The sequence below is a fragment of the Primulina tabacum genome, chromosome 4, assembly GCF_025594145.1.
Source record: "Primulina tabacum isolate GXHZ01 chromosome 4, ASM2559414v2, whole genome shotgun sequence".
NCBI classification, from domain to species: Eukaryota; Viridiplantae; Streptophyta; class Magnoliopsida; order Lamiales; family Gesneriaceae; genus Primulina; species Primulina tabacum.
In genome coordinates, this window is record NC_134553.1 from 28245908 (window position 1) to 28257628 (window position 11721).

An 11721-nucleotide genomic window follows, 5' to 3' on the forward strand; every position below is an offset into this window, starting at 1 on the left:
ATGATATGTTTTAGCATTTTCTTCCAAGTGAATTTTATGTGTACAAATTAAAGGATTCATACCTTTTATATCTTTCAAAGTCCATCCAATTGCATTTTTATATTTTTTAATTAATTTAATCAAATCTTCTTCTTGATTTGGCAAAAAAGTGGAAGAAATTACAACAGGAAATGTTTTATTTTCACCAAGAAATACATATTTCAATTCTAATGGTAAAACTTTTAATTCAAGTTTTGTATTATCATCTTTTTTTAAATTATTTTTAGACTCAAAACTTTCTATTGAAAAAACTTCAGATTATTGATTTAAGTTTTCTTCTTGTATATTTTCTTCCACAATTGTTTCAATTTCATTATCATATTCATTTTCTTTAATACTTGGTTGTTTACATAAACTGAACACATTAAGTTCTAGAGTCATATTTCCAAGAGACAATTTCATTATTCCATTTCGACAATTAATTAAAGCATTTGAAGTTGCTAGAAATGGTCGTCCCAATATTACTGGAATTTCATTATGTACTTCTATTAGTTGTGTATCCAAAAAAATAAAATCTACAGGATATATGAATTTATCAACTTGAACCAACACATCTTCTACAATACCTCTAGGTATTTTGATTGACCTATCCGCCAGTAAGAGAGTAACAGAAGTGGGTTTTAATTCTCCTAAATTAAGTTTTTCATAAACTGAATAAGCAAGTAAATTCACACTTGCTCCCAAATCCAAAAAATCTTTTTTAATTTTATTTTCTCCAATAATACATGAAATTGTTGGACAACCAGGATCTTTATATTTTAAACTAGAATTATTTTGAAGAATAGAACTTACTTGTTCAGCCAAGAATGTTTTTTTCTTCACATGCAATTTTCTCTTTACAGTACATAAGTCTTTTAAAAATTTTGCATAAGAAGGTACTTGTTTAATAGCATCTAATAATGGAATATTTATCTTCACTTATTTAAAAACTTCATAGATATCAGAATCACTTTTAATTTGACTTATTTACTATTTCAGATGATTTATCATTCACCATATTATTCTTAAAATTTAAGGTATCATCATTCTCAAAAGTATCTGGATTATCATCCTTACTATTTGATTTTAAATGATCTTTGTTTTCATTATTATATGGATCATTAACTATTTTACCACTTCTAAGGGTAATAACAGATTTTATTTGATCAATTTTTTCATTTTTTAATTCTTGATTTTGATTTTTAGGATTAGGTTGAGGTTGAGATGGAAATTTTCCTTTTTCATGAATATTAAGTGCAGATGCAAATTTCGCAAGAGTTTCTTTCAAATCACTCATAGATTGACTGTTTTGAATATTGGTAGACTCTTGCTTTTGGATAAATGCCTGAATTACATCTTCAAAATTTTTTCTTGGAGGTGTAACATAAGGAATATAACTTTGATGATTTTGGTTATTTTGAAAATATTGTTGTGACGGTTGTGCATTATTATCATTCCTCCAACTAAAATTAGGATGATTTTTCCATCCAGGATTATATGATGGTGAAAAAGGATCTAGTATTGGTTTTTTTTATAATTGTTAACATAATTTGCTTGTTCATGGAGACATTCTTTAAATGAAGGTAATGTTGGACAATTTTTTGTAGCATGATCATGTGTATCACATATATGACAAACAATTTCTTGAATACTTTTTAATTGACCAGTCTTTTTCATTTCTAATGACTCAATTTTTCTTGCTAAAGATGCAAGTTTAGCTTGAATATCTATATCATCTTTAAGATTATAGATACCACCCTCATTTGTTGAATTATTGTTTTTAGTTGTTGGTGGTTCTATTGTGCCTATATTATCCCAATTTTGATCATTTTCTGCTAATGAATACAAATATTCCATAGCTTCATTTGGGTTTTTATCTTCAAAAGTTCCATTACACATGAATTCTATCATTTGCCTATCTTTAGGTATTAGACCTTCATAAAAGTGAGAAACTATTCTCCATATTTCAAAACCATGATGTGGGCATGTATTCAGTAATTCTTTATATCTATCCCAACATTGATAAAACGTTTCTCCTTGTTTTTGAGAAAAAAGTTGTAATTTGTCTTTTAAAAGAGTTTGTTCTATGGGAAGGGAAAAACTTTTTGAGAAATTGTTGTTGCATTTCTTCCCATGATCTTATTGAACTTGATCTTAAATTTTGTAGCCATGTTTTAGCTTTATCTTTTAAAGAAAAAGGGAAAAGCTTTAATTGAATTATATCCATGCTACAATTTTGATCATTATAAGTGTTCCAAACTTCCTCAAATTTTCTTAGATGCAAATATGGATTTTCAGAATCTAAGCCATGAAAATTTGGTAAAAGTTGAATATTTTGAGGTTTGAAGATGAAATTAGATGCATCAGGAGGAAAAACTAAACAAGATGGGGCACTAGTTCTAATAGGGTTCATATGGTGCCTAAGTATTCTTAATTGATCATGTTCTTGATTATTATTATTATTATTATTATCTTGATTATTTGAATTATCATCCATGTTTAAATTATTTTCAGATACTCGAATAAGTCTATCACTTTTTTTTCGACTCCAAATACTCATACAAAAAAAAAAACACAATACTTATAAATAAAACATAATTAACAAATATAAACTTAATTTATACCTCCCCGGCAACAGCGCCAAAAACTTGCTACTACTTAAATAATAATTCACCCAAGTGTAGGTTGTCTGCAATTAATATATTTCGTAAGTACGAGATCGATCCTCAGAGAAGTTATTTTGAGTTTAAATTTATTAATTTATAGATTACCAAATGCAAGAATGAAGTTTACAAATTATAAATTTTGTCAAGGCTTGAGGATTTATTCTTGGTTTATGTAATATTGTTTAACTAAAAGTAAAACAAAAGAAACCACCATAAATAATGGTTCCAAGAAAATTAAACACACACATAATATAATATAGTTCTCACTATAGAAAATACTGAATTAACCGATATTTTATATATGGTACCTATGATTATAATTATAACTATATAAATAAATAATTGCATAAAGTAAATGTTAAATTAAATCATTATATTTCATTTAGAACAACTGGAAGAGCCACGCTATTGCCTAAATGAAATATATTGATTTAATAAGTTAGTTGCGTAAGATAAAAGGTAGCTGCGATAAAGTAAATGTTAGATGCGAAAAATAAAAGTTAGTTGCGATAAAGTAAATGTTAGATGCTTAGATGTTAGTATTAAATCATAATATTTCATTGAGAACAACCGGCAGAGCCACGCTATCGTCTAAATTAAATATTATGATATTATTATATATATATATATATATATATATATATATATTATATATATATAATAAGTGATGAAATATTTATTGTATAAAAATTAAACAACAAATCAAGATAAACACTTTAATGGTATCAAGCATTTGATGTAAATTGATAACAACAAATAATTCATTTTTATACCTACAATAAAAATAAGTTAGCTAAATGAAAAGAAATAAAAAAATATATATAAAATATAAACAATCTTACTTCACCAAGAATGCATCATTTTCACCTTGACATAATAGATTTAGCCTGCCATAAGCTTACTTTTGATCAACACTAAAATATCACTCATAGTTGAGAACATGAAAGAAAATATATTGGAACTTAGAACTTTGATACACACTCACACTATATTTTACAATGAGATAGAATGAATCTCAAGCTAGCACAAGGCCTCTATTTTTAGGCCAAATGAGAGAAAGGGTCAAAATTTTTATTAATGCCATGTAGTTGCAATAGTATTCTTTGTCTCCTCCAAGTTCAATTCCATGTCCCTTCTTTCAATGCTTTGTTCCACGACTTTAATCACCGAATTTGACTCTGCTCAAAACGGCAAACATGTGGGGAATTGTCTGTAGATAAATTTGGCCACTTGGTTCACCTCATTTGGTTAAATATTGAAATAGTTATGATTTTTTTACTATATGCTGGTCATAGTAAAAGTAGATTTGTCCTCCTTTTGATATTTGCACAATTTGATCATTTTAATGAACTTTTTAGGCAATCATGTCTTCTGCAAAGTTGTAGATAATTTCTCAAGGATTCCAAACATGTTTGAGTCACCTCCATTTGAATTTTCTAGCTTGAGTTATCATTATTTTACCAACACGTAGAAAACCTGAAAATAAAACATATTTAGTAAGACAATTAAATATAAACAAATAATACTAAAATAACATAATTTTATAATTTTAATGAAACTTAAATTTTAAAATACATGTTTTAACATATAATAAATTATTAATTTTAAGTTTCATCAAAGACCTACTCCGAGCTTGCATGATCGACTTCCAGGGCAGCTGAGAGCCGAAATTACCTCTTGTGTAGTTCACATACAACAACAGTTATCGGTCATTGATCGGTATGGCTCCATACGAGGCAATATACGGGAGGAGATGTAGGTCGCCAGTTTATTGAGATGAAGTAGGAGAGCGAGCAGAGTTGGGTACGGATATTTTCAGGCAGACATCAGAGTTAGTGGTCAGGATTCAAGACAGAATGAAGACCGCTTAGAGCCGTCAGAAGAGTTATGCAGATTAGAGGCGGCGAGATCTTGAGTTCTCAGTAGGGGATCATGTTTTTGTGAAAGTCGCACCGATGAAGGGTGTGATGAGGTTCGGGAAGAAGAGCAAGCTTAGCTCTAGATTCGTCGGGCCATTCGAGATCCTAGAGAGAATCGGGACACTTGCTTACAAAGTTGCTTTACCACCAAATCTGGCGGTAGTTCATAATGTGTTCCACGTCTCTATGTTGCAGAAGTACATGTCGAACCCTTCGCATGTGCTGAATTATGAGCCACTAAAACCGACACCGCACCTGTCATTCGATGAGAAACCCACTCAGATACTGGACAGGCAGAAGAAGAGGCTATGGAACAAGGTGATCCACATGGTCAAAGTCAAATGGTTGAATTATTCCGAGGAAGAAGCCACCTGGGAGGCGGAGATCGAGATGAGGAGTCGTTACCTGGAGTTATCTGGTATGTTATAATTTTGAGGACAAAATTTGAAGGACCGTTTATTGGGCATCTTTGGGATGCTTCAAACAAAGTTATCGTATTCTTGTGAATATCAGGTATTTGAGATTCGTGTACACGAAAACGATAAGCGCTACTGTTTTGAGCATATCCAATGAAAATGCAATCAACAGTTTTTACTCCTATCTTTATGATAAATTCTTTCATATTTGATACCATGTTGAGCACAAAAATTAGCAAATGATGATTCATATTCACCTCAACGATCACTTCTTAGCACCTTAATTTTCTTGCTAAGTTGGTTTTCAACTTCACTCTTGTAATGGACAAATTTCTCAACTGCTTCATCTTTACTTTTAAGAAGATAGACATAACAAAATTTTGTGCTATCGTCAAAATATTTATTTCCACCACGTGTCTGCACACATTTTAAATCACTTATATCACTATGAATTAGATCAATTGGTTCATTAATTCTTTCAATTGTTCGAAAAGATGATCTCATTAGTTTTGTCTCAATACAAATTTCATATTTGTGTTGTTTATCAATTTGCAATGCAGGAATGCTTTTCATCTTAATTAGTCTACGAATTGTATCATAATTAAGGTGTCTAAGTCTACCATGCCATAAATAAGAAGATTCAAGCAAGTAAGCAAAAGTATTAACTTTATTAATCACAGACCTAATAGCAATTACATTGAGTTTAAACAAACCATTGCTAAGATAGCCTTTGCCAACAAACATTCCACTTTTTGAACAAAACAACTTTATCTGACTCAAAAACAATGCGGAAACCATGCTTGTTAAGGAGCGACCCTGACACAAAGTTATTACAGATGTCTGGCACATACAACACATTGTTAAGAGTCAGCTCTTTTCGAGAAGTCATCTTAAAAACAATCTTTCCTTGACTCTTGATCTCAGAAGTAGCGGAATTTTTCATGAATAGTTTTTCCCATTCTCGGATTCCTCAAGATTTGCAAACATTTCCTTGCCAGAGCAAACATGTCAAGTAACACAAGTGTCGATCCACCACTCCCTTGGGTTTGAACCTACCACATTAATTTCATAAATTACAACACATAGATTTATGTTTGAAACCTCTTAAGATATGTTCTCCACCAGATCCACATCTCGGTTTCTTTTGAGCTTCTTACATTCAGATGCCTTGTGACCCATGCCATCACAGTTATAGCATTTTCTATAGAAATTATTCTTTGACACGCCTCCCTTGGGTCCCAAGTTCAACCTTTTGTCGGTAGAGGAAAATGTTCTCCTTTTCGAGCTTTGACCATGCTCGACAACATATGTTTTGGCAACAACTGGAGAAAACAATCGTCTTTCGGAACTCTTGTTATCTTCCCCGATGCGAAGTTGAACAATGAGCTCTTCAACATTCATCTCCTTGCGCTTTTATTTCAAATAATTTTTGAGCTCCTTCCAAGTTGATGATAGCTTCGAAAAAATAGCAGTCACTTGGAAATATTCGCTCAAAGTCATCCCCTCACCGTGAATCTCGTGAAGAATCACTTGGAGTTCTTGAACTTGGCTGATAACCGGCTTTGAGGCCACCATTTTAAAATCCAGAAAGCAGCCTACAAGAAACTTATTGGCCCTATCATCCTCGATTTTGCACTTTCTGTCAATGGATTCCCGTAACCTTTAGTCGTTTTCTTTTCGAAAAAGACATTGTAGAGTGAAACGGCCAATCCGTTCACTACATAGTTTCGGCATAAGAAATCAAAATGATTCCACGCCTCCATAGCATTGACAGATTCAACATCTCCCTCACCCTCTTTGAGTTTAGGGTCATCCTCAGACAGGAATCTGACCAGGTTCAGCATCGGAAAGTAGAACAGCATCTTCTATTGCCACCTTTCGAAGGCCACAGCAGTGAACTTCTCAGGTTTTTCGCCGTGACTAGCTAGCACAACAACAGCAACAGCACGTGGTGTAAGTTGAGGCATCACAGTGGCGTGAAGAACAACATAACCAATTTCCATAAACACGTTTGTTTCAGAAGCCATATCTGAAAGTAAGACGTAATGAGTATTTGTTTTAAGATTGTTGCACAATATATCCAACGTTAAAGTACAGAAAAACTTTCGAAAGAAAACAGTTTAAAATATTGTGAAGAAAATATAGTAGAGCAAAGCTTAAAATAAACCAAACTGAGACCTGTACGAAGTACAGTGTCCTTAAGACAGATTCATCCCCTCCGGTATTTGCTTCAAGGATGAACTTGGACGTCTGTTTCCTAGGATACAATGGAACAAACAGCAGTAACCTAGCACAAGGCACTATTACGGTGAACTGAAATGTACCTAAACTTTATTACGAGGTAGAGTGGAGGAGCAGCAGCAGAAACAAAGAAGAGAGCTGAACGAAAATATAGGAGAGTGTGTTGTGTGTTGAAGGACTTAATGTTACCTCTATATATAGGCACCCAGGCTCAATATGGACAGTCACTAAGTGGTCATCCGAAAGGCCAAAGGTTGGTCAACAGGAGAACGAACAGTTGACCATCCAAAAGGCCAAAAAGTCAGTCCAGCATGAGCATCAACAGGTAGACCATATGGAGAGTCAGGCAGATGGAAGGTCATCTAAAATTGAATTTTCGAAAATAAAAATAGCAAAAGCCATGTGGGAAATTTTTCCTTGATCGATTCGATATTCGACGCACCCAGATCGCACTCGTACGCTTACACAAGTCAAGCCTTTTCCAATGCAAATTGGGCCCATGATTTGCACCTCCTGCGCCGGCTGCGCGAGAGAGAGTCTCTTTACCAATCATTCTTACAACTTCACAAATTGTAATTCAATATAAGCTCACTCATGCTATTATTAATTTTCTATGTGGGACATTCTCATCTATTTATCAAGGCCTTACTTGTCCAATATTTCATTTAAATGATAAGCCAAATTGGCCAAAATGCTCGAAGTCAAACACTATTAACTCATCAGATCACATTGGATATCTTCACCCTTAGGCGAGCGGTGAATCCCTGACTACAATGCATTGACTTGTACATATTTTGAAACTACACACAACCTCATCACCTGATTATCATCAATAGAGTTGGTAAACATATCAAAGTTCATGCTAGTGCGTAGAGCTTTCACGTTATCCTAGGTCAAATGATTAATAGTTTACATCCATAACAACAAACTATTTCACTCGATAAGTGATAACCACTTGAAAGTCCGAGGGAGGGCTGTTCACTGCATCATCAAATGATCACATATCTGTATGAATAGGCATTTCCATGCCATTACAAATGAAACATGACGTTTACATCACAAATATTAGTTTTAAGATCAAGAGAACTTTATCCTGATTTTAGGCGGTTGAAAATCGACTAGAAACTTGTTTAGAATATGCAATATGTTTGTTAATGAGTTTCATGATCTTACCTTAAGAGGGGATACCTCATGGTCCTTTTTGTATATTTAAGAACTTTATTTATAAAGCTTGTATGAATATACAGAAAAAATAATGCCGTAATTGAATAAAATTATAAAATATTATTAAAATAAATACTTTTTTTATAATAATTCAATAAAATATAAGTCACATGTTGGTTTATTGGGCACATATTCCAACAAAAATATCATATTATGTGAAGAATATAACCCTATCCCAAGATGTAATTGACATTTTATCCAATGAAAATAATTATTTTTCTTAAATTATTTACAACTACCATGCCATAATTTCGTCAAAACACAAAGTCTCTGCTCAACCCCATTTTTCTAAGCCGTTGGATCAAACGAGACATTCATAGTTTGCAATACCTGATATTATATCGATTTTTATGCAACACAATATACCCTAACACAACCTTGGTGATTTTTATTATTAATTTTAGGTTGTGCTTGATTGGATAGATTTAAAATATATTTTTGTTAATTAGATAAGTAAGACCATATACTTCAAATTTATTCATTACTTGTCTATAATATTTCATTTTAATTATAATGAATTTTAAGTTAATCACGTATAATTTGAAATTCATTATACTTTGTCTTACTGATATTTACATAAATACTGTATTGATTTAAGATTAATATATTATTTTATCATAAAAAATAAAATTATAATCAAAATTCATTTATTTTAAATCCATCTCTCCTAAAATAACCTTTGTGATTTGTTATTGTTCATTTTAATAAGTGTAGCATAAGATATAACATATTATGTAGCAGAAAATTTAATTAGCAGGAACCTAAATACCAAACAAAAAACAATGGTTTTGCTGTATTACCGACAAACACGAAAATCAATGAAAGATTAATAAGGTTAAAAACCATTATTTCCCTTTCACTGCGTGATTCCTCAATTTTACCCTTTTACTGCCTGTAAAAGATACTAATTATCAAACAGAAAATTATGTAATTAATTACAGTCGCACAATCACCTGGAGAACTTCCTCTTGGTGGCAATAATGGCGGCTTCCGCTGTGTAGTCCAGAACTGAGTCCCTATACTTGTTAGGTAACGCCGCCGCCCTCTCCCTCCTCAGACGCAACAACGGAGGCGCCACCTCCACCGCCGTGCTGCCCGCGTCGTGATTTTGATTCCGTTGCTCGATTTGAATGACTTTCCCTTCTCTCTTTGTTGGACATTCTTCATACACGGCGGAAGCAATCTCCGCCGCCTCAAGAAGTGCCGCCCACCGTCGATTATTGTATCCCAAATCTTTTTTCTTTACTGATCTAATTTCAATGATTTCTGAAAAATGAGCTTCAACTCCATTCTCAGAAACATTATTCGCCGCCTCCCGCCAAAATTTTCGGCCATTCACCTGCACCCCGCGGTAGTTGACCTCCGGAAAGTCGAAATCTTCATCTACATTCAAAGCAACATTCAAGTCGATATCCAACACAACCCTCTTCTCCCCGTATAGAGCCACGAAGTCTTTTACACCTTGGTGGAGGTGAGGCTGCTCCGCCGCCTCCGGCGGAGATGGTTCAGAAGGAATTGTGTCGCGAATCTCGCTGCATAAGAAAGCCGCCGTCGACTGCGCGAAATTGATGTCTACCGTTGACACCATGGATCGAAAACTCGGAGCTTTTTTCATTTTACTCAGATTAAAATCAGTTTGTATGCTTCATATCGCGAAGTAATCGAAACGATTATTTGCGATTTCGAAAGAGAGAGCGGTGAAAGGGACAGAGTAAAGAGACAATGGAGAGCTCACCCCATTCTCTCTCTTTTTTCTTTATTTACTTTTCTCATTCTATTTTTAGTTGTCATTGTTTTGTTAGGTTTACAAATAATTAAATCTTCCTTTGATTTCTTTTATCACGATTATTTTATTTGTAAAAGACATACAATCCTATACATGACAGGGCTGTCAACTAATCGAGTTGATGCAAAGAAAAATATTCGATTTGTGTTTGAAATTATGGAATTCGAGCGAACTAGAACAGGTGGTGTAACCAGGAAATTTTCATCTACTGGGTTGTTAAAATAAAATGTAATTTAAAATTTGATTGATAAAACGTAAATTGATCTGACTTACCCAAAATTAATGAAAACATATCATCTAAACTAAACTGACTCAATGAAAGATGTATTATACTGATACATGATGAAACATACAAACAAGTTGTGCTAAACTGATATGAAGAACAACTACATCCTAAATAGAACCAAGTTGTTCACATATGTTCTGTAGCATAACAGATCAACTTGCGGACTTACATGGAAATATTTTCGGAAAACAACATATAGTTATCTCTGAGTATATTTCAAGGGTTTTCAACAAAGATATAATTAAAGATATATTGGTTACTCATTCTAGCTAGTATCCCAGAAATTTGAATTGACCGCTACTATTTTCTGAATAAGCTCGAGTTGCATGATTTGTTTGTTGATCTGAAAGCTTATGAGTTTTAGTTGGGAACAAGGAATGAAGAAGAGCTATTTGTTCCACAAGTTGCAAAAGCTCTTGTTATAGTAGAAAAATATCCATCAAAGTAAGTTCTACTGCTAAGAAGTGACACCATGTCATCGTTCATTAGGAAATTTGGAAAATTTATGAGGAAGAATATTAATAATTTTTAAAATTTAATAAAAAGAACAAATATAAGAAATAATCAAACTCTTTTTATCAAGTATTCTTTAATTGAGGTAGAACATGCCACTTCATTGCTGACTGTACCAGATCCAAGAAGGATGAGAAAAATTCATTTGATTAGAGAATGACCAAAGAAGAAAATGGATATATTATAAATAAGAGATGACAAAAAATGTTGATACCAGAAGAGAGCTAGAGCAAATGGGCTGAGTAACACTCGAAGACCACCAGCTTAGATGATTGAAGGATCGGTTTTTACACCATTGAAGGTGCTTCAAATACAATATTCTCCATAACCTGTAATTGCTTGTGTTTTAATAATGAATACACAGATGAATTAAATCGAGTTCGGTTTTCAAATCAAGCGAAAGATACTCGAAATAACTGAACAGTTTAAAGCTTTTAGCTTGTGGTTTTTTACTGAATAACTGAACTAAGAGAATGAGTTCGGGTTTGTATTAATTTAGTTATAGGAAGAACTGAATTAATATAAGCTGAACTGATCAAATCAGTTTTAAAACAACAGTTAAACAGTTAGGGACAAAAGATATGTTTATTGATGTTTCGGAGACTTCAACTGCTTCTACGTCACCTCTTCTATCAACTCGGGTAGGATCCAT

General features: G+C 33.0%; 1 protein-coding gene and 1 pseudogene across 2 annotated transcripts; one reads left to right on the top strand and one right to left on the bottom strand.

The window, feature by feature from the left end:
- The first annotated feature begins 1987 nt into the window (after positions 1-1987).
- Positions 1988-2099, top strand: LOC142544034 (small nucleolar RNA R71; annotated as a pseudogene).
- Positions 2100-4067: 1968 nt separating this feature from the next.
- LOC142541606 (uncharacterized) lies at positions 4068-10242 on the bottom strand. Of its 2 annotated transcripts, none has more exons than XM_075648097.1 (2): positions 9438-10242; positions 4068-4160 (listed from the first exon to the last, which is right to left on the bottom strand). In XM_075648097.1, the coding sequence occupies exons 1-2, from the start codon at positions 10097-10099 to the stop codon at positions 4142-4144; spliced, it is 681 nt and encodes a 226-aa protein (XP_075504212.1). In that variant the 5' UTR covers positions 10100-10242; the 3' UTR covers positions 4068-4141. The 2 variants fall into 2 exon arrangements, with proteins under 2 accessions (XP_075504212.1, XP_075504213.1); XM_075648098.1 differs by lacking the exon at positions 4068-4160 and adding an exon at positions 8214-8378 and having other exon boundaries at positions 9432-10242.
- Between the last annotated feature and the right edge of the window lie 1479 nt (positions 10243-11721).